The sequence below is a fragment of the Carcharhinus amblyrhynchos genome, chromosome 7 (genome assembly GCF_965287045.1).
Source record: "Carcharhinus amblyrhynchos chromosome 7, sCarAmb.v2.hapA, whole genome shotgun sequence".
In the NCBI taxonomy this organism is placed as follows: domain Eukaryota; kingdom Metazoa; phylum Chordata; class Chondrichthyes; order Carcharhiniformes; family Carcharhinidae; genus Carcharhinus; species Carcharhinus amblyrhynchos.
Genome location: NC_137330.1, coordinates 81,343,714 through 81,367,457, shown reverse-complemented (window position 1 = coordinate 81,367,457; position 23,744 = coordinate 81,343,714). Strand labels below are relative to the sequence as shown.

General features: G+C 41.1%; 1 protein-coding gene across 4 annotated transcripts in view; it reads left to right on the top strand.

Annotated features, from left to right (window-relative positions):
• The window catches only part of usp45 (ubiquitin specific peptidase 45), a 178,373-nt gene that overhangs the window by 127,782 nt on the left and 26,847 nt on the right, over positions 1-23,744 (top strand). For 3 of the 4 annotated variants that reach the window (XM_080192658.1, XM_080192659.1, XM_080192657.1), the window contains exons 9-14: positions 1,856-1,943; positions 13,721-13,802; positions 14,148-14,239; positions 16,743-16,799; positions 18,713-18,859; positions 20,014-20,695. In XM_080192658.1, the coding sequence (XP_080048784.1) occupies positions 1,856-1,943; positions 13,721-13,802; positions 14,148-14,239; positions 16,743-16,799; positions 18,713-18,859; positions 20,014-20,695 (1,148 nt within the window). The remainder of the gene's footprint in view (positions 1-1,855; positions 1,944-13,720; positions 13,803-14,147; positions 14,240-16,742; positions 16,800-18,712; positions 18,860-20,013; positions 20,696-23,744) is intronic. The other variant, XM_080192660.1, reaches the window with a different exon arrangement.

Below are 23,744 nucleotides of genomic sequence, written 5' to 3'. Positions count from 1 at the left end.
GTAGCAAAGACAGTTTTGAGGCTAATGCAGAAAATGTTCTGTATATTGACCACCAAAAGGTATTTAATAAAGTGCTATGTAATAACCTTTTCAGCAAACTTGAGGCCTATGGAATAAGAATGGTGACAGGAATACAAAACTGGCTGAATTACCTTTTATTCTTTCATGGGATATGGGTATCACTAACGAGGCCATCAATTATTGCTCATCTCCATTTGCCCTTGAGTAAGTGCTGCCTTCTTGAACTGCTGCAGCCCTTATGTTGTAGGAATATCCAGAGTGATGTTAGGAAGGGAACTCCAGGATTTTGACCAGAAACAGTGACAGAACATTGCACACCAACCAGCACTTGGCTGGGACAGTGTGATGGATGGTGTACAATGGCCACACCACTTTTAAACAATCCACGCAGAGGCTTTTTCCACCCCAACCCCATTTTGGGACCTGAAACAACAGGATCTTACGGACAACTCCAACAGCAACAGGCCTGAACTTTCCATATCATAGCCTGGGAACTCAGGTGTCACAATGTTGACATTGCTGCCCTGACTGAGACATAGCTGGCAGGAGAAGGCCAACTTAAAGAACAAGCTGGTCAATGCTACACCTTCTGGAAAGGCAAAACAGAAGAAGAACATCATCTGCAAGAAGTCTGCTTTGCCATTAAAACAAATTGGTCAGATGTCTCAAAGAACCTCCCTAACACCTGCGGTGCCTTGTGACCCTACGGCTCACACCCAAAAGCAGCACATTGCAGTTGTCTGTGCCTACACCCCAAATGCTAGATGCAACTGCAGAAACAAAAGAAGCAATCTACTCCAGCCTCAACCAATTGCTGTTCTGCATCCCAAAGGGAAACCAACTGAGTCTCCTCACTGACTTCAATGCTCGAGTCTGAAAGGATGTAAAATTTGAAAAGGAGTGTTAGGCTATATCATCTAAAGGGCAAAGAAAAGTAGATACCACCTGGAAGTTTCTCTCCAAACCATACACCATCCTAACTTGCAAATAAATCACTGCTCCTTCATTGTCACTGGGTCAAAATCCTGGAATCCTTCCCTAATAGTACTGTAGGAGTCAAATTTTGCTTTGTAATTCATCTGTGATGCACCTTGTACATTGAAGATGCTAAATTAATGTAAGTTGTTTGAGTCTTTAAATGCCGACTAAGCTTCATGTAGTAATGAGCATTTATTGTATATTGAGCTACTACTGATGTATATTAGACAATCCAGCCTCATTCACAACAAACTTTGAGTTTTAATTTTAATAAGTAATGTTCATTAAAGCAACTGAAATGCTATCTTATTATCCAATTCAAGCAAAAACTCCAAATTGTATTGGTTGAGCAAGAAGCACCCAGAAAATTGAGCAAACTTTGCGGTAGGTATTAGACTAATTTTGCCTATTGCCTGAATTTTAGTAGACATTGCTTTGAATGTATGACCAGCAACTATTTCATGTTTCACCACTAGTGGACAGCTGTAAATTACTTCCAGTGGAGGGAAAGTGTTGTGGACTGATATTATCCACCAGTTATTCCAGATGACATTTCATGCCCTTTTGCTTTTAGAATCTAGATAAAAGAAATCAAAATTTTTTTGGTAGTCCAGTTTGAAATACTGTGACATCGTACATGAGAAATGAATACTCAGTAAGTCTTCAGATGTAAGTGAGGATTTCAGGTGGTGAATAGAAAAGGAATGTGTTGATGTAATTCAGTCTCCATTTTAACATCATACTTTCTGTTCTTATTTCTTTTGTTAAAGCAATTATAAAAATCAAAAATTTTGATAACAATATGACAGCAGTAGAGTTATTTTGCTTGATTTGGTTGTCCCACTTTGCCCAACAGAGCACCGCGTTTCAGAGGGTTCCAGCAGCAGGACAGCCAGGAATTGCTTCACTATTTGTTGGATGCCATGCGGATTGAAGAAACTAAGGTAATTGCATTAATTTCTTCTAATGTTGAGTGCACTTCTAAAGTAGAAGTGCAGAGCAGTTAGAAACTCTGTCATTCACATTGTACTAATATTTCCATGTTATGATGACCAGGTGAGGAGAGATCAAAAGGCTCCCTATCCTTGTTTGATAGCAGCAGGTTTCCTTTGATTGAAAAGGATGTACATGCTAATTCAGTGAGGACTTTACTGATTTTGCATTGTGGCAATAAAATAACAACTTGGTTGCTCAGTCAGCATTACAGAAAAACCAGATTATCTGGTTGTTCTCACATTACTGTTAAGCGTTTGCTATACAGAAATTGGCTGCCGTGTTTCCCACATTACTAAGGGTGGCTGCACTTCAACAGTTCTTAATAGGCTGTAAAACGTTTTGATACATCTGGAGGTCATGGAAGTGACTTTATAAATGCAAGTGTTTTTTGGGGTGTGTACCATCAGCACTAGGACTGCAATGGAACAAGAAGTGTCTCACCACCAACTTCTCAAGGGCATTTAGGAATGGACAATAAATGCTGGCCTTGCCAGTGAAGCTAACATTCTATCAATTAATACATTTTTAAAGAAATCTATGTTTACTGATCAGTATTTCTAAATAAGATGGCTGTCGTCTGCCAACACTTGAAGTAACTTATTTTCTATATTACTTAAGCTTGCCTATGTATTTTCAGCACGTGCACAGGGCAGAATTTGTCTTTAGATATCCCCATTATTCCTCAACAGGTCAAATATGCTAATGAAGTTAGACCTGGAGCAATGGACCAGATTGATGATGTAGAGAGGTATTAAGTTGACATTTAGCTGGGCCAGGACAAATTGTTTACTCTGAATTTTGGAAAATCTTCCTTGAAGGAATAAAATTTAATTGTAGGTTTCATAGTGGTTTAAAAAAAACTGAATTTGTAACAAGAAGAAATGCCTGATTTGTATATATTGTTTCATTTAACGTTTTTGTGTTGTGACAAAAAACGTGGTTTTTGTTAGCAAACCAAGGCTCCTATGCTCATATGTCTGTACCCTTGTACTGGCACTATACTGGACAATGAGTTCTATGGTTTATTGTTTAGTGAACATCATGTAAGATGCTTAAAAACTTTTTCTCGCTTACCTGAAGGGTAGAAGAACTGCAATTTAGATGAATATATAGGCTAAAATTATTCGTTTGCAGTTTGCACAAGCCAAAAGGCAACACAGTGCTTAAAAGTTGGAACCAGACCACAAGGAGTTAAATTTCCTCTAAGAGTCCATTTCTTAGTCTGTTAAGCTGCAATATATTTGAATTTAAAATGTGAAATGTGTCTCTTGGTCAATCTTGAAGCTTAGAAGATTGTTTATGTTTAATTTATTCTTCAATTATGAAATTTGATCTTCTTGCCAGAAATAAAGTTGATGTGAGAAACAATACTTTCAACAAGCGTGGTTTACTTTGCATGTGAATAATTTATAAAACCTCCTAAAATTAAAATGTTGAATTAACCAGTCATAAAACCTGATAATCCACCGTTGGCAGTTATCCATGCAGATAATACTGATACTGCTTACACACATGGTTTCTAAGTATCTGCTAATGTCCAAACCATATACAATTTGATTAGCACCAGTATAATAAAACTCCATGTCCTGACTAATTTCCAGGTCACTCAACCTGGTCTGGTCCTGGAGATGTTGTATCCAGGTGTTTATATAGACTTCAGGGAAGGACAGAATTATTCTATTTTAACTATAGCTTTTTCAAAACAATGGAATAAAATGCAGAATCTTCCTATTACACAAACTCTTCAATAGTTTTAGCTTAAAGAATGCAATGCATTGGTGTGCTAAAGTATCACAATGAGTTGTTTCTCTTCATTTGGCAGCATCAAGAATTTCCAATAGTGGAAGAATTCACCTGGCAGTGTACTAAGAAAATTACTTTCTTGAATAAATGAGAGAAAAATCAGAGTTAACCTATGTAATTTGTGATTCCTTTCCATTGACCAATTTAGAGATACTGTGCAGAAATCTTTAAGTGGGACTTTTGTCTGCTATCTCAGTATGGCAGTGGCACAGGAAATCTTAACGGGTGAGGCAAATGAGGAAAATAGACTTAAAGTAACCCTTGGCATTATTGTGAAACCCTTTGTCAATATAATGTTTATTAGATGTAAAAGAATATATAGCAAGGTTATGTTGCATTCAAATTGTAATTGTAATAATTTCCCATTAATACACCATGTATCATGTGGCACCTATGGTAGATAATGCCTTGTATCATACAGTGAAGTCTGTTTTCAATTTAAACTGTAAATTATTTTTTGACTGTCATTTTATATCCTTGGGCAGAGTAGTGAGGGACACAGCTACTAGGCAGAGACATAGCAATGACTTGAAGGGTTCTAGACGGTGTGACAAAATTAGACTGGCAGGTCTATGGATCTATTCAAACTGCACAGCAGTGACAGTTGTGCCAGTCAGAACCGCGGGTACCCGAGCAGCGCAGCATTGTCTGTCCTGGGAACACCACAGCTGTTAATCGAGTTATTGTTGTGGAGTGTCATAACCATGTGGTGTCGAGAGCGGGAGAGAGCCTGCAGCGATGTGCCTGCCACCAGAATCCTTTAGCAGGATTACCACCACGAACATTCTCTTGTTCAGGCTGTTTAGAAAACCCCATGAAGGATATGTTGTAATGTGCATGAATTATCCTTGCTAGTGAGCTTAACAAAACCCTTCAAACTTGATGACTGTGTTTGTTTTCTAAGAAATGCAGTATAAGGGGTAAAACTGATTATTGTAACCGTTTATAGTTCGGATACTTTATTCTTGGGCTGTATACATACACCCGCTTCTCGAGATCACAGTTGCAACTTGTTTATTGTGTTGGAGCAGAGGGGGAGGGAACATAAAGATGGGAGGGTGACAATCGACAAGTCCTGCAGGGCAATTTTTTCCAATATAATTTGCAATAGATTGGTTAGTGCAAAGGCTTCGAAATAGTTGAAGCCTGCTGCTAATTGATTAATGTCTTTCACCACTGTCACTAGCACCCTGACCATGCAGGGATGATGTCTTTGTTTGACCTAAATAAATGGTTCAATGCACAAAGCTTCACAAAAGGGGCTGTTGATAGTCCTTAACCTATTTAGGGGTACTCAGCTGAGCAATTACCAATTGACTGCTAGTGCAACTATATTGTTGGTCATAGGGTGGAAACGGCAAATGGAAAACAAACTCACTGACCAGGTCATATTCTCAAATGGGCCAGCACTGCATAAATGTAGGGCAACAAACAGGTTCATTTGTATACCACATCAACTTCTTTTTTTAAAGGCATGTCTGTACACAATTTGTTTTGGAGCATATAGTTCAGTTTTAATATGGGATTCCAAAAGAGTGCCATAAATACAGGAGATGTTATTTTTTCTTAAGAGCTGAAGCTGTATAATTTTTAAACTCGTCATTTTACTGTTAGGCCTTGACATTTAAAGTGTTTTTGAAATTCTTGATTCAATCCTTTAAAAGCTAATGCAAATATTGACATTTGGGCAGGAATTTTTGGTCCTGTGATAGGTGGGACTGGAAAATCACACCCTTAGAATTGATTAAACAAGGAGCTTTTGTTCCATGGAAGACTAAATAGCTCAGAAATTTTGAGCTTGCAGATTTCTACTTTTACTGAGGATTTCTTAATTAGAAGTGATATATAATCGCAACAAGTTTGAGAATATATTGGTTAATTTTTATTCATTACTGAACCACCACATTGTGAATGTAATATTCACATCTGAGAGTAATTGGTTAAAAGCATCATCAGTGAAGTCTTGTGCACAACCATGCCCATCCTTACACCCATGATATTCAGTTGACAGAAGGAATATCTGTTTCACTTGCTCTGATGTCAAAATTGCAAATGATGCTTCCACCAATAAAACTGAGGGTGAGGAGCATGTGAACATTAAATTCCATGTGCATTTGGCTCCTGCCCCAGATGACAGCCCAAAATTTTTATCTCCTTTTTTTAATCTCTTACATGCTTTGTTTCTCTCATCTCCCCTTCCTCTCATTTATGTAACTTCTCACTTATCCCTCTCATGTACTTCCTCTTAATTTCAACCTGTCAATACTACTGACGTGCTTTCTTTCTCTATAGCTTTTGCCTCAATCTTTAAGCCCACTTGAGCAAGACCACTGGCACCTTGTGGGACTATCTCGGCATTCTCCATAGGGTTCTTCATGGCTCTTGTTGTAATCTCCTGAACAGCAGTAATCCGCACCTAATTGATTTTCCTCTCTTGCTCTTACCTCATCAGCTCCCCTCCTACCTCCAGTCACCTGCATTATACTATTCTTTTGGTATAGAAAAATATCCTAAAACATTTCCATAAGGATAAAAAATAACTTTAATAACTGATTGGGGAGTGATTGGAAGAGTTGATCTAAAGCAAAGTGAAAGGTGAGTTTGAAGAATGGTCTCAAAAGAAAAGTAGAGGGACGGAGAAGTTTGAGAGGAATTCCAAAACGTGGAACCGAACACTTGAGTGCGAGCAATGGGGTGAAAGGAGAGGGATAAACAGGAAGATAGCCAGAGTAACTGAAAATAAGGAATAAGGAATTGTAAGGCTGGCAAAAGTTGGAGAATTTGGGAAATGGGGAGAGTGAGAATTTTATATTTGAGGCATTGAGAGACCAGGAGCCAAGAGGACAACCAAGGCATGTAATATGTGGTGTAATAGAGTTTTGGATGAGTTGAAGTTCTTAGAGGCAAGAAGGTGGAAGGCTGGCAAGCAGAACATTTCAAGTAATCAAGCCTGGAGAAGACAGTTGTATACTTTTAGTGAAGAAAATGTTGAGGCAAGCTAAGTTACAAAGATGAGATGAACAGCTACTCCAAAAATGATGGTCTTGACCATGTTGTAGCATCATAACGCACTATCTGGTTTTAGGGCTCAGTTAGTAGTACTTTCACCCCTGAGTTAAAAGGTTGTGGGTTCAAGTCTCACTCCTGGACTTTAAACACAAAAGTCGAGGCTAATACTCAGTCTAATACTGAGGGAGTGCTGTGCTGTCAGAGATGCTATCTTTCGATTGAGATGATGATGATGATGACTCTGTCAGAGAATCATAGGACCATATATCGCAGAAGAGGCCTTTTGGCTGATCAAGTCTGCACCGACATATTAGAAACACCTGAACTCCCACCTAATCCCATCTGCCAGCACCTGGGCCATAGTCCTGAATGTTACAATGTGTCAAGTGTTCAGATACTTTTAAAGGCTGTAAGGCAACCTACCTCAACCACCCTCCCAGGCAGCACATTCCAGACTGTCATCACCTGGGTAACATGTTTTTCCTCGCATCCCCCCCCAAACCTCGAACTGTTCCTTATCCACTCTGTCCATCTCTCTCATAATCTTGCACATCTCGATCAGGTCGCCCCGAAGTCTTCTCTGCTCCAACGAAAACAACCCAAACTTACTCAACCTTTCTTCTTAACTTAAATGTTCCATCCCAGGCAGCATCCTGGTGAACCTCTTCTGCACCCCCTCCAGTGATCACATCCTTCCAATAATGTGGCGACCAGAAACATGCACAGTATCCCATCTGTGGCCTCACCAAAGTTTTGTACAACTCCAACATGACTTTCCTGATAGATAATCTGTGCCTCGATTGATAAAGGCAAGTGTCCCATATTCCTTTTTCAGCACCATGTGTGTGTCTGTGGACACACACATAAAGGTCCCTTTGTTCCACAGAACTTTCTAGTGTCTTACCATTCATTGAGTACTTTCTTGTCAAATTATTCCTTCCAAAATGTATCACCTCACTTTTCAGTGTTAAATTCCATCGGCCACTTAACACCATCCGCCCCTCCCCCATTGACATTCTGTCTATGTCTTCTTGTAGCCCAAAACACTGTTAAGCACCCATCCAATTTTTGTGTCATCTACAAACTTAGTAATCCTACTGCCTCCCTCTCCTCAACATAATGATCAATGTAATTTATATAAATGACTAATGAAAAGTTGCCCAGACAGATCCCTGTGACAGGCCACTGAACACTGCCTTCTGTTATCCACCCCCACACCGTCTCCTGCAACTGAGCCAATTTTGAATCCACTTTATCAAGTTACCCTGTATCCCAAGTGAATTTGTCTTCTTTATAAGTCTTCCACGAGGGACCTTGTCGAAGGCTTTGCTGAAATCCATATAATCTACATCAACTGCACTACCCTCATCTACACACCTGGTCATCTCCTCAAAAAAGTCAATAAAATTTGTTAGGCGTGACCTCTCTCTGATGGAGCCATACTGACTCTCCCTGATCAAGCTTTGCCTCTTCAAGTGGAGGTAGATGCTCTCCTTCAGAAGTCTCCATGGTGCTATTTTGAAGGAAAGCAGGGAAATGGCCCTGGCGTGCTAGCCAATGATTATCCCTCAGTCAACATCACAAAGACAGATTATCTGGCATTATCATGTTGCTGTTTGCTGAAGGTTTCTATGTACAAATTGGTTGCTGCATTTTCTACATTACAACAATGACTACGTTTACCTCCATTGCTATAAAACACTTTGAGATCTCTGATGATCCTGAAAGACAAGTAGACTTAGAAGCATAGGAAATTTGTAGTGATGTGGAAATTCTGTAGTCAGGAACAGGAAGGATGTAAATAGGGTTGAATGAGTACAGAGAAGATTCACAAGGATGTTGCCGGGACTTAAGAAGCTGAGTTACAGAGAGAGATTGAATAGGTTAGGACTTTATTCCCTGGAGCGTAGAAGAATGAGGGGAGATTTGATAGAGGTGTATAAGATTTTGATGGGTATAGATAGAGTGAATGCAAGCAAGCTTTTTCCACTGAGGCTAGGGAAGCAAAAAAACAGAGGACATGAGTTAAGGGTGAAAGGAGAAAAGTTTAAAGGGAATATTAGGGGGGGCTTCTTCATGCAGAGAGTGGTGGGAGTGTGGAATGAGCTGCCGGATAAAGTGGGGTCACTTCTAACATTTAAGAAAAGCTTGGACGGGTTCATGGATGAGAGGAGTGTAGAGGGATATGGTCCAAGTGCAGGTCAGTGGGACCAGGCAAAAAATGGTTTGGCACAGACAAGAAGGGTCAAAAGACCTGTTTCTGAGCTGTAATTTTCTATGGTTCTATGGAATAAATGGCCTTTTTTGCAGTTTTTACCAGGAGTCCAAATGGCAAAGTGAAGGAAATTGTTTGCTGATGACACCAAGATGGCAGGGTTGGCGGGTACCAAAGTGGATTGTGAGGTGATACAACAGGATATAGATAGGTTGGTGCATTGGGCAGATAGGTGGCAGATGGAATTTAATCCTGACAAATGCGAGGTGATGCATTTTGGAAGGAATAATGTAGAGAGGAGGTATGTGATTAAAGGTAGACAAATTAGGAGTATAGAAACACAGGGACCTGGGAGTGCAGGTTCACAAATCCATGAAGGTTGCGACACAAGTGGAGAATGTTGTCAGGAAGGCTTATGGAATGCTAGCCTTTATAGGAAGGGGTATAGAGTTTAAAAGCTGCCGTCTAATGCTTCAGTTGTATAGAACGTTGGGTAGACCGCATTTGGAGTACTGCGTCCAGTTCTGGTCACCTTACTACCGGAAGGACGTGGAGGCTCTGGAAAGGGTGCAGAGGAGGTTTACCAGGATTTTGCCTGGCATGGAGGGGCTGGGTTACGAGGAAAGGTTGGAGAAACTGGGACTGTTCTCCTTGGAAAGATGGAGATTGAGGGGGGACATGATAGAGGTATATAAGATGCTGAAGGGAATAGACAGAGTCAATAGTGAGAGACTGCTCCCTAGATTGGTTACAAATACAAGAGGACATGATTTAAGGGTGAGGGGGGAGAGGTATAATTTGGATATGAGAGGAAGGTTCTTTACGCAGAGAGTTGTGGGGGTATGGAACGTGCTACCGAGTAGGGTGGTGGAGGTGGGAACGTTGGACTCGTTTAAGGTTCAGTTAGATAGGCACATGAGTGAAACGAGGATGGAGGGTTATGGTAGGGGTTATTAAATAAGGGTTAGAACCTCGGGAGACACCGGAAAGGCAGGCTTGTGATTAACGCTTTTGTCTTTTATTCCGCAGGTGGAGGTCCACCTCGTTGTCAAACGAGGGGCATGCACACGGTGGGTCGTGCGTGGGCTACTCTTGGAGGTTCCGGGAGTGGCCTAGTACTTCGTGTCGGTGTGTGTGCTTGATCCTGGACCGGTAGACAGGCGCCGCAACAGCTCGGTGACTAGCACTGCTAGCTGTGCAGATACATGGATTTGGGCCTGTGTCTGTGGGAGTTTGTGCATTCTCCCTGTGGATGCGTGGGTTTCCTCCGGGCGCTCCGGTTTCCTCCCACACCCCAAAGATGTGCTCTTAGGCTGATTGGTTTTACCAAATTGACACTATTCTCCCCTGAATCTGGCTAAGTCAGGGGTTCTATTCATTGACACGCAGGGTAGAATAGGTGTAGGGTGATGCGGCGGCGCGGGCTTGTTGGGCCGAAGGGCCTGTTTCCCGTGCTGGGTTGTTCTTTGTTCTTTGTTCTTTGAAATCATAACACATGCAGAAAAACACTGACCAAACACTTTCCATATTGGAACCAATTATGCTTGACATCTTGCAGAGGGTGCTTGAGGAAGGAGAGCAAGAGGTTAAAAAAATGAGACTTCAGGGGTGGCTGTTTTTGGACCTGAAATTGTTCTCTCCACAACACATCAAATCAGATTTCTAGCATCTGCAGTATAATAAAAACTAGCATTTGTGTATGTCCCAATTCACTTCAAATATGTATTACAAAAAAAAGTTGAATAAAAGGAGGAGATATTAACTGGAGTGAATAGATTAAGGAGGCTGTTAAGGTGGAGAGCCAGAGGGTCAAATTAAAACGTAACAAAGAAATTAAAGATCAGTGATGAAAATCTTCAAACATGAGATGGGTAGAAAGTAAAACAAAGAGGTATAAAACAAAGATTTTTTTACTCATTTTTTTACTCATGCGTTGTTGGCATGTATTGCCCATCGCTAATTGCATTTGAACTGAGGGTAATTCAGAGTCATCCACATTACACATCTAGAGTCACATGTAGGCCAGACCGGGTAAGAATATAGATTTTCTTTTTCCCTAAGGGGCATTCGTGAATCAATTCATGGTTATCTATAGATTTTTAATTCCAGATTTTTGTTGAATTCAAATTTTGCCATCTGTCATAATGGGATTTGAACCCTTGTCTGCAGAACATTACCCTGGATCTCTGGATTACCAGTTAGTTGACAATACCACTGTGCCAGTACCTCAATGGATCAGTTGAGAAATTAAAAGTAAACTGAAACTTAAAAAGAGGCATAAACAATAATGAGCAACCTGTCTGGAGCTCTCACCTGTAGGAAAGGGAAGACTGAAAGGTAACCTGATTGTGATGTTTATGACTGCAGAAAGCTATGATAGGTACACAGGGAAAATGCTCCCACTTTTAGGGAAATCCAAAAGTAGGGGCTATAAATCTAAGGTAGTAATTAATAAATCCAATGTGGAATTTCAGGAGAAACCTATTTACCAAGCATTTAAACTGTAGAATGTAGAAATGTAAAACTTGCTACCACAGGCAATAGTTGAGGTGCATAATATTTAAGGTTAGGTAGATAAGGAGAAAGAAATTAAAGTTTGCACAGAAAGAGTTAATTTAGTTATGGGTGGGGAGTAGCCTTGCATGGACCATAAACTAGCATGGACCAGTTGAGTTAAATGGTAGATTTCTCTGCTGTACATTTTATATCATCATCCTGAAAATTAAATCTGGCACAGACACAATGGACCAAATGGCTGGCTGAATGCTGTATTCCTTGACTAATGTAAGAACCATAAAGATGAAAAGGAGATTAGAAGATGTAAGGAACATAAACTGTCCATTGTTTTTGCAGATACTGACTGATCTGTAAAACACTTGCATTTTCTTTTTCTGTTCCAGCATTCACAATTTGTCTTTTTATTTATATTTCGCAAACCTGACTATTTTAAATGCCTTAACACCAACTAAAGTACCATTGGTGTTCTATTTTTGGATGCAAATGAAAAAATACATTGCTAAAGAGAGCATCTTAACCATCACTGGAATCTCGCTAAATGTGATTGTAAGAGAACTATGGCCCATAACATCCTTGGAGTGGCAGTCACAGTTGAATTGCCGCTGCATTCCTATTTGCTTATTCCCAAAACTAGCTGCATTTTTCTCACCTGGCTGTCTAACTTGGGCTGGGGAGGAGAGTGCAGGGCAGCTGTCTAGGAATCCCCCCAGTCATGTGCAGGAGAATTGGACAAAAGAAAGATGCATCCCCTTTTTTACTGAACTAGCCATAAAACACACAATTTTAAAAGGCTCAGCATTTTGACAAACCAGAGATGGAGTTAGTATGCAACATAAATGGGCAGGTGTTGGAAGGCAGAATGGTCAGGGAGTGGGAGGTGGAATAAAGTAGGTCAGATGGTCATTCGTTGTGGGGGGGTGAAGGGGCAGGTGATCAGGGGTGAGAATAGTTGGGAAGAAGTGTTAATTAGGAGGCCAGGGGATTAGGGGAATAGTCAGGCTACAGGTGGGTAGTTGGGGGATCGTGTAGATTCGGGAGGGTAGTCGTGGGAGGTAGTTGGGTCAAAAATAAAATTACCTGGGAGTTAGAAGTGGTTTTAATTCTTCTAACCTTTCCTGGGTAACTGCTGATGTAGGACAATTGGAACCATCAGAAGATTGCAATTTAAATTGAAGTACCAGATGGTTACCATTGCAGGTGATTGCCCAATGGAAGTTTGAGCTTCCTGGCAACTGCCACGAATCCTTAGGTGGGGATTTAACCCCCACTGATGTGATGGTTACAGTACCCTGGAGATTGGATATGATGGGTCTGTCTAATTTTTACTATGATGCTGGCTCCAATTTTGGTAGCTTGTGTATTTTGTTTTCATAGTTTAAATGTCCTTAGGCTTTACCTTCAAATATCCTAAATGACGTAATGACTGCACATTGGGCTGGATCTTCCAATGCAAAAGTGATGAATATTGAGAGCCTGTCTCACAGCCACGTGCGATAATTGCCTCGGAAATAAAAATTTCTGAAAGGCGGATTTGTGCTGTCGGAGCCCCTCCTGAGATGTGTCTAACACTGATCTCAGTATCAGACAGCTGAGCCTGTTGCATAATACTTACCTAGATATTTAGTATTGTCCTGCTGTTAATTTCTTGCATAGATCTGTGATTCATAGTGGGGTCTTCATGCAACATATACATACAAATTGACTGCCCACCTCCTCCCCCAACTATTCATTCTCACACTGCCGATCCCCTCATTGCCCATCTCCCTCTTGCTACCCATAACCCCCACTATCCATACTCCAATGGCTACCTATCTCCCCAAATCCCATATCCCTGATCCCATGTCCCCACTCCCCTCACACCCACAAAAATCCTTCAGACCTTTAGAAGCTCACGTGAATATGGCAGTAGGTACTGTTTTTTGAAAAAAGGAGCGTGGTCTCACCACTATTGCTCTTTGCCATTTCTTTCCATGGATGGCTGCTGCAGCAATGACAGGAAGACCAGGCTGCAAAAATGAAACAAGGTAATAACCTTTACAGCATGTGGTGAGAGCCCAGCATCACTACTGACTGGAATATTTGGATCTATGATTTATCAAATGTTCTCAGCTATGCTATACTTAGTACCTGTGAAACGTAAGTTCTATACTCATAGAGGCTATGTTTTATTTTGTGATGCAGCGAATACAGAGTGCTATTTTGAAAGCTTTCAATAGCCCAACAGTCAAAACTGCTGATGAGGAGACAAAACAAAAAGTGAAAGGTAGGGATTTATATATGGCTTAAGGCTGCCATCTAGTGGATTATGTTAGTCTAAATTTGGCAGGCTATATCTTTAAGCTGAAATTTGTTAGATACTGATTGCATTGAGTAGGGTTGGTTATATTTTTGAAAAATCACAATTATTAACCATTACATATTTCAATAATGTAAATTAATAATTTAGTTTATATTTACAATGTTGCTTATGAGGATATAGCAAATGGAAATTATGGTGCAGTAAACAGAATGCTTTTGAGTTTTCAAAATAAATGTATTTGTAAGAGAAGCTGCAAATGAGAATTAAATGTGCAATTTTTGACTATTAATATTAAATATGATGTTACAGCCTATGGCAGAGAAGGTGTGAAAATGAATTTTATCGACCAGATTTTTGTTGGAGAACTGATCAATACTATCATGTGTGAAGAATGCTCACATGTAAGTATTTACTTTGTTGCGTGAGTTTTTGTTGTAAAAGAATATTACTGCATTTCAACTCCGCCCCCCAACATAATCACAATCAAAAATCAAATACAACCAAATGTATGATATGCAAAATATAAAGTTGCTCTGTAACTTTCTTTAAAGAAGTCTATGTACGCCACCGCTTTTCCAAACGTCGCTGGATTCCGGGGAAGTGCCGGAAGATTGGAAAACGGCTAATGTTACGCCGTTGTTTAAGAAGGGTGGCAGGCAAAAGGGCAGGGAATTATAGGCCGGTTAGTTTAACGTCTGTTGTAGGTAAAATGTTAGAATCCGTCATCAAGGAGGAAATAGCGAGGCATCTTGAGGGGAATTGCTTGATAGAGCAGACGCAGCACGGTTTCGTTAAGGGGAAGTCGTGTCTGACAAATTTATTGGAGTTCTATGAGGATGTGTCTAGGGCGGTGGATAGAGGAGAGCTGGTGGATGTGGTCTTTCTTGATTTTCAGAAGGCGTTTGACAAGGTACCTCACAAGAGGTTATTGCAGAAGGTAAGGGGGCATGGAGTTGGGGGTAGGGTGTTAGCATGGATAGAGGATTGGCTGTCAAATAGGAGGCAGAGAGTGGGGGTTAATGGGTGCTATTCGGATTGGCGGTTGGTGACTAGTGGAGTGCCCCAGGGGTCGGTGCTGGGGCCTCAGCTATTTACCATTTATACAGATGATCTGGAGGAGGGAACCGAGTGTATGGTGTCGAAATTTGCTGACGACACCAAGATTGGTGGAACGGCAAATTGCGCGGAGGGTGTGGAGAGTCTGCAGAAGGATCTAGATAGGCTGGGCGAATGGGCCAGGAACTGGCAAATGGAATTTAGTGTTGGCAAGTGCGAGGTGGTCCACTTTGGTAGGAATAATGGTAGGAAGGACTATTACTTACGTGGCGAAAAACTGCAGCAGGCGACGGTGCGGAGGGACCTCGGGGTCCTTGTGCATGAGTTGCAAAAACCCAGCCAGCAGGTGGTCAGGAAGGCTAATGGGATGCTGGCCTTCATAGCGAGGGGGATTGAATATAAAAGTAGGGAGGTCTTGCTGCGGCTGTATAGGGCATTGGTGAGGCCGCAGCTGGAGTACTGTGTGCAGTTTTGGTCGCCGCACTTCCGCAAGGATATTTTGGCCTTGGAGGGAGTGCAGAAGAGGTTTACTAGGTGGTACCGGAGTTGAGGGGGTTGAGCTATGAGGAGAGGCTGAATAAACTAGGCTTGTACTCGTTAGAGTTTAGAAGAATGAGGGGAGATCTCATTGAGACATATAAGATGATGAATGGGAGGGATAGGGTAGAGGTGGAGAGACTCTTCCCGCTCAAAGGACAGTAGGACTAGGGGGCACAGCCTCAAGATAAAGGGGGGCGCGGTTTAGAACGGAGTTGAGGAGGAACTTCTTCACTCAAAGGGTGGTGAATCTCTGGAATTCTCTGCCCGTTGAAGTGGTGGAGGCTGCCTTGCTAAATATTTTTAAGAAGCGGGTTGATGGGTTTTTGATAAGAGAGGGGATTAAGGGTTATGGGGAGAGGGCGGGAATGTGGAACTGAACCACGACAGATCAGCCATGATCTTATTGAATGGCGGGACAGGCTCGAAGGGCTAGATGGCCTACTCCTGCTCCTATTTCTTATGCTCTTATAACTTGGGGCAGTGCCAAAGGGGTTAGGCCTGGATTGGGGATGAAGCCTAAGGGATTGGAGCTCTGCAATGGGGAGCTGTGCAGCAGGTGCGGGAGGGAGGGGGGAGGCAAGGTAGGACTCTGCAAGGGGGGTGATTATCGGTGGGGAGGGTGGTGATCAGCAAATGGGGGGAGACTGGCATTGGGTGATTGGCAGATGGGGGGGAAGGAGCACCAACAAGGCGAGGGGCTGCAGAGGGAATGGGCTGCCAAGAGGTCGTGACAGGGAATTCATTAGGTGATACCTCTTAACCAGTAGCAGTAACCCCAGGTGCCTGGGGGAGGGGGGTGGTGTTACACTGCTACCGATGATTGGATGGGAGCGGGGGGCGGTGGGTGGCAATGTCCATGGGGCGGGTGATGGCAGGAGGTCTCCCAATTCACTGGGAGATCAAGGCAGCTGTACAATGCCACCCCAAGCAATATGTAGCTAGCTTCACCGGTGAGCTTAGATTCCCCTCATCACTCCAAACTAGTGAGAATTGCAGCTCTGTCCAAAAAAGTGACAGGGTGTCATAAGGTTGTTTTGGCAACCCGCTGCAAAAAGACAGTTCTTTTACATACTAGACGTACTATTTTTCAGACTTTTATAACATTTAGAATTTATTTTGTAACGTTGTGCCCAAAATCCTTGTACAAGGATATTTACTTCATTTAAATTCAACATTTTAATTATATCTCAGATATTTTTAATGGAAGAAATTTCTGCATTATGAGCTTAGATTTTCAGTGTCAATGATTTTCTGCATTATGAGCTTCGATTTCCAGTATTTCTGATCTTTAAAATGATCTTATTTCAGATTTCAACTGTTAAAGAGCCATTTATTGACCTTTCACTTCCCATTATTGAAGAAAGAGTAAGAAACATTTTGTTTTTATCATCTATAGGCATTTTTGATCATTTTATCTACACAGTTTGCAGTGGAAACAGTGGAATACATGCTTTCTTCTTCAAGTAATAATCAAATATTCTTGATTTGCTAATGGTAGCCAGTTGACATAACAAAAACAGTTTTGGAGACTTATACATAGAACATAGAACATAGAACATTACAGCGCAGAACAGGCCCTTCGGCCCACGATGTTGCGCCGACCAGTTACAAAAACAATGACCCACTAGCCTATACCAATCCCTTTTCGTCCATAAACCTATCCAGAGATCTCTTAAACGCCCCCAAACTAGACGCATTTACAACTGCAGCAGGCAGGGCATTCCAATCCCTCACCACCCGCTGGGTAAAGAACCTACCCCTGACATCCGTCCTGTAGCTACCCCCCCTTAATTTAAAGCCATGCCCCCTCGTGCTAGCTTTCTCCATCCGAGGAAAAAGGCTATCACTATCCACCCTATCTAAACCTCTAATCATCTTATATGTTTCAATAAGATCCCCTCTTAGCCGCCTTCTTTCCAACGAAAACAACCCTAAATCCCTCAGTCTCTCCTCATAGGACCTCCCCACCATACCAGGCAACATCCTAGTAAACCTCCTCTGCACCCTCTCCAACGCCTCCACATCCTTCTTGTAATGCGGGGACCAGAACTGCACACAGTACTCCAAGTGCGGCCGCACTAGAGTAGTGTACAGTTGCAACATTACACTGCGACTCCTAAATTCAATCCCCCTACCAATAAACGCCAAGACACCGTACGCCTTCTTAACAACCTTATCTACTTGATTCCCAACTTTCAGGGATCTATGTACACACACACCTAGATCCCTCTGTTCATCCACACTATTCAAAGTCCTCCCGTTAGCCCTATACTCGACACATCTGTTGCTCCTACCAAAGTGAATTACCTCACACTTCTCCGCATTAAATTCCATCCGCCACCTCTCGGCCCAGCTCTGCAACCTATCTAAGTCTCCCTGCAGACTATGACACCCTTCCTCACAATCTACCACACCTCCAATTTTGGTGTCATCAGCAAATTTACTAATCCACCCAACTATACCCTCATCCAGATCATTAATAAAAATTACAAACAACAGTGGCCCCAAAACAGATCCCTGAGGCACACCACTCGTAACTGTACTCCATGATGAATATTTACCATCCACCACCACCCTCTGTCTCCTATCTGATAGCCAATTCCTGATCCAACTTCCTAGATCACCCACAATCCCATACATCTGCATTTTCTGCAGAAGCCTACCATGGTGAACCTTATCGAACGCCTTACTAAAATCCATGTATACCACGTCAACTGCCTTGCCCCCATCCACCTCTTTGGTCACCTTCTCAAAAAACTCAATAAGGTTTGGTTGACCAAACCAATTAACCTGCCAATGGTCAAGAAGCGCAACCAATTCTTTCTCCATGGTTCTATGAATCAGTGGGTAATTGTTCCTCCAAAGCCACATGTGGATGCCCCTCTTTCTCAATGATGCAGACAGTCTGAGTCACAGGTGGTGGCACCATATCATTTACTGTGTGGCTGCTGTTGTCTGAGTTTGGCAGCCTTATCAGTGGGTTTTCTTCACTTGTAGAAGAACTATGTACCCCACAGTTTTCCCATTATAAGTGGAGTATTGACCTAAAAAGTATACGTTTACATTTCTCTAAAATAAGCCTTGGTGCTGAATTTAGTGTTTTACCTGTATTTGATATGCTGGCTAATGCAATTTGTGACAGATTCTAAACTGATCTTTGAGCAATTCGTATATAATGTTTGTGTAGTAATAATTCTGCACATTTAAAACATGTTAATTGTTTGCTTTCACAGTGCAAGGAATAATTTTATATATGTTTTTCTTTTATAATTGATAAGGCAGCCAAACCCATACCATCAGGGAAATTAAATAAAAATCAGAAAGCAAAAGATACAGATGTTGAAGAAAATATCTTGGCTTCACCTATAACCCAAATCAAATATAAACCAAAAAGTTGTAAGAAACCAATTTCACCAAAGTCTATGGTAAGGATATGCATTTTTTTCAATTTTGAGAGACTACCATATAACTATTTTGAACAAGATCTATTAAGTAATTGAATTCTTGAATATTTGCATTTCTGAGCTTTTTAATTAGAGCAGTTAACACAAATTAGTGCTCCCAGTGTAGAGTTCCACTTGTCATGAGTACATTTAAGACACAGAGATCATCAGCCCACAGATTTTACTAGTATTAAAATGAATACACAAATCCTGCAGGGTAGTTTGAGTCTACACTTAATTATTGATATATGCCGTACTGTGTGAATTTCCATATCAAGTAGGCAGATTCATAATACCTTTAGAATTTTCAGATATCTGTGACACAGGCCATTGGTCAAATTCTTTTGAGTTAGCCTTTGAAATTTCTGCCTGTTCCATCCTTTTTATGTACAAAGTTGACTTCAACTGCTTATATTCCTCAGGCTGGACTCACTAAACAGAAGGCCACCTTTATCAAAGCTTCAGGCCAAGGACTTTAAAATGTTGCCACTTCAAAGTTTGCAGATTTCAGATTGTTACACTGCAGTGTGTGGGAAGATGTTGCATTTTTAGTATAGAGTACCTGCCTTTCTACGAGGAAGTCTTGGGTTTTTGCTGTTATGGATACAGGCTTTTTCTTTAGAGGAAATTGTTGTTAATTAAAGACAGGATGATGGACAAGCCTCCAGTACATAGAAGAGTTAGACACCCTTCCTTAATCTTCACTTTAATGCACAAAACTTCCAAGATTTGGAAAATAAGGACCACATAGATTATGTGAGATTTCCAACATACAGCATTACTGATGCTGATCATTCAGAAATTTGCCCAATATCGATAAATATGAATGCCATGAAGCAGCACTGTGGAAGCATATACCAAAATCTCTCAGAAGTTATCAACATATTGATAAAGTAACCCTTACAAATCTATTTCAATTTCATTGTGCATGATTGGACCCAGTAAAAAGTCCTCTTAATAGCTGATCTCAAATATAGGCTACTTTGACTCAGACAGTTTAGTGTTTGACAGGACCAATCATAAATCATGCCGTTGTGTATATGTGGAGGGCACCTACAAATATTCTGTCCAAACTGAGAGATTTTCTTCTGGATAATGTATTAAAATATTCTAACCTATCTTTATTATACTTCTAGCAGAGTCCTGCAAACAAACAAAGAGTGAAGGAAGTAAAGAGATCAACAGATGATGATGATGATGAAGAAGCTCGGAGAAATTGCCGAGCTTTAGCAGAACAAAGTAATGGACACCAAGAGGAGGAGCGTAACCTGTCACTTTGTTGCCCTAATCTAGTAGAAGTCAATAGTCAGTCAGAAGGTAGTGATAAAGATGGAAATCAGTCAGATGGAAGCAATGATGCAGACAGTGAAGCCTCGGAGACTGAGAGTCCTTCAAAACCAGTTGGGTCCCTGAGATGCAGCACTGATTCCAATTTCGATTTGACAACTGCCAACCACAAACTATCAAATGGCAATTTAATGCAAGAGTTTAATTGTAATGATTCTATTTGCAGTGCAGTATCAAAACTCAACCTTGGCAGTACCAAAAATGAAACAATTGATTCTGTTTATGAGGAAGAGACAGACTACATTTCATCCAGCATTCAAGACACGAAAGAAAGATCTGTAGTTTCAAAGAAAACAACTTCAGCATTTCAAACGTTGTCCCAGAGTTATGATGCCAGACCCAAGGAATGTTCTCTCCAGTCCTGTCTTAACCAATTCACTTCTGTAGATCTCCTCATGGGTAACAACAAGCTGTTATGTGAAAAATGTACAGAGAAAAGACAGAAACAACACAAGAAATCACATTCAGCAGGTGGGTGGAGTATAGATATCAGATGGCCTAAAATTTAAGTTGGTTGTAGATGCTCACTTTAGGATGTATGTTGCATAGTACTTATAGAGTGGTAAGCACATATGCAAGTCACAATTTAAATTAGCCTGCTAGTTTTTAAATATAGTCTGGATATCGATATTGCTGGAAAGGCCAGCATTTATTGTTTATCACTCATTTCCCTTGGAAGAAGTGGTGGCAGACCACCATCTTGAACTGTTACAGGCTTTGTGCTGGAGCTGTCCACACAGCGCTTTCAGGCAAATTCTGGAGTTTTATCCCAGTGATGAGGAAATGTCCCAAGGCAGCATAATGTGTGGTTTGGAGGGCAACTTGAAGGGAAACTTGGAAGTGCTGGTATTCTCATGTATCGACTGTCCTTGTCCTTCTAATCGGTAAAGTCGCAGGTTTGGAAAGTGTTGCGAAAGAAGCCATAGCAAGATGTTGCAGTTCATCCTGTAGATAGTACACACTGCAGCCCCCCACTTTATACCCATGGTGGAGAAGTTGTTTTTACAGGTGGATAAGAAATGAGAAGTAGAAGTCTTAAAAATTTCTTTAAAAATTTCAGTCACCTTCTCATTTGTGGCATCGACAAGACAGCCATCTCCAACAAGGAGAATTGCACATGATGTTCAGTGGCAATTTTTCAATTTTTAGAAAGAAATGTTTGCATTTATATACCATCTTTCTTGATCTCAGGATGTCCAAAAGCATTTTACAACTGATGGAATACTTCTGAAATGTAATGTAGGAAAAGCAGAAGTCAATATTCACATAGCATATTTCCCCAAAAGCGACAACCAATATTCCCATAGCAAATTCCCTCAAAAAACAATGTGATAACGACCAAATAATCTATTTTTGTGGTTTTGATCTGAGGTTAAATGTTGGTCAGGACAACACAGTGAACTCCCTGCTTTTCTTAAGACCTAAAAGGCAATAGTTAAATAATTTCCCTAAAAATATATTGCGCACATCTATTTGTGCATGTAATGAGTTTACAATTTCCTGCGTCTGTCTTGGAGAATTTATAAAAATAGCTACTGCTTGTTTCCAATCTACACTACATCTTCCAATTACTCTTTTGCAACGGCTCATCAATCTCCTTCCATGTTTCTCTTGGAACTCCAGAATACATTCAGCCTATTGTTGGGTGTTCATTTTTGATTCCAATAAATTCTGTCTGGGTTTCTGCTGCTGAGAAAAAGTACGCTACATGTCATCCTTGCTTGGACAAGGCTGTTGTTCAGAATATTCACTCTCTTTTCCTCATCCTCTATGTCAACCTCTTTTTCATTTTTCATTATCCTTTCGTCTTATCTGTCTGTCCACTTAATTTTAATATACTGTAAAAAGGTCTTTGTTGTTGTAAGGCGTTGGGCATAGTTTAGCAGGTCTTATTAATGTATTTGTAGTCTTCAGTAGTTCAATAGTATTTATTAACTACAATAAATTATATACATAGGTATAATAAAGGTCCAAGCTGCCTCCATCCTTGCTTCTACACACAGCTCTGTTCAATTCTACACTGGCCTTTAAGTGCGAATAATGTATTCTTTTATATCACTTATTAGTGGAAATGTACTCAGTCCCATGTTAACCCTTACTACACTTTCCCCTATGTCTTTATCAAATATTTTTAAATAATCCCAGTTTACCTCATGTATTTACCAATGCCTCATCTCCCCCACTCAAATCTTCTGATTTCATAGGGTCAGGCAGTCTGGAAGCCTTATAACCATTCCATAACTTCATAGAATCATAGAACCCTACAGTGCAGAAAGAGGCCCTTCGGCCTGCACTGAACATAATCTCACCCAGGCCCTACCCCCATATCCCTATATATTATACCCACTAATCCCTCTAACCTACACATCCCTGGACACTAAGGGGCAATTTCTTAGCATGGCCAATCAACATAACCCGCACATCTTTGGACTATGGGAGGAAACTGGAGTACCCGGAGGAAACCCACACAGACACAAGGAGAATGTGCAAACTCCGCACGGACAGTGTGGACGCAGACACTTGTTTGCACTACTGTTGGAGGAGTGATAGGCTTTCTCGCTGCAGGTAAACTTTGTTGAATCGGAGGTTGTTTTGGCACCAAGGTAATTTTTTATCCTACTTTCCCACTCTTTGGTAATAAATCACTCTTTGTTGATTCCCCAATTAGAGTCATAGAGGTTTACAGCATGGAAACAAGCCCTTCGGCCCAACTTATCCATGCCTCCTTTTATTTTAAAACCTTTAAACTAATCCCAGCTGCCCGCATTTGGCCCGTATCCCTCTATACCCATCGTACCCATGTAACTATCTAAATGTTTTTTAAAAGACAAAATTGTACCCGCCTCTACTTGTTCCAAACACTCAACACCCTCTGTGTGAAAAAATTGCCCCTTTGGACACTTTTGTATCTCTCCCCTCTCACCTTAAACCTATGCCCTCTAGTTTGAGACTCCCCTACCTTTGGGAAAACATATTGACTATCAACTTTGTCTATGACCCTCATTATTTTATAGATCTCTATAAGGTCACCCCTCAGCCTCTTACACTCCAGGGAAAAAAGTCCCAGTCTATCAGCCTCTCCTTATAACTCAATCCATCAAGCCCCGGTACCATGCTAGTAAATCTTTTCTGCACTCTTTCTAGTTTAATAGTATCCTTTCTACAATAGGGTGACCAGAATTGCGCACAGTATTCTAAGTGTGGCCTTACCAATGTCTTGTACAACTTTAACAACACATCCCAACTCCGGTATTCAGTGTTCTGACTGATGAAACCAAGCATTCCGAATGCCTTCTTCACCACTCTGTCCACCTGTGACTCCGTTTTCAAGGAACTGTGAACATGTACCCCTAGATCCCTTTGTTCTGTAACTCTCCCCAACGTCCTACCATTAACTGAGTAAGTCTTGCCCTGGTTCAGTCTACCAAAATGCATTACCTCACATTTGTCTAAATTAAACTCCATCTGCCATTCATCAGTCCACTGGCCCAATTGAGCAAGATCCCGCTGCAATTGGAGA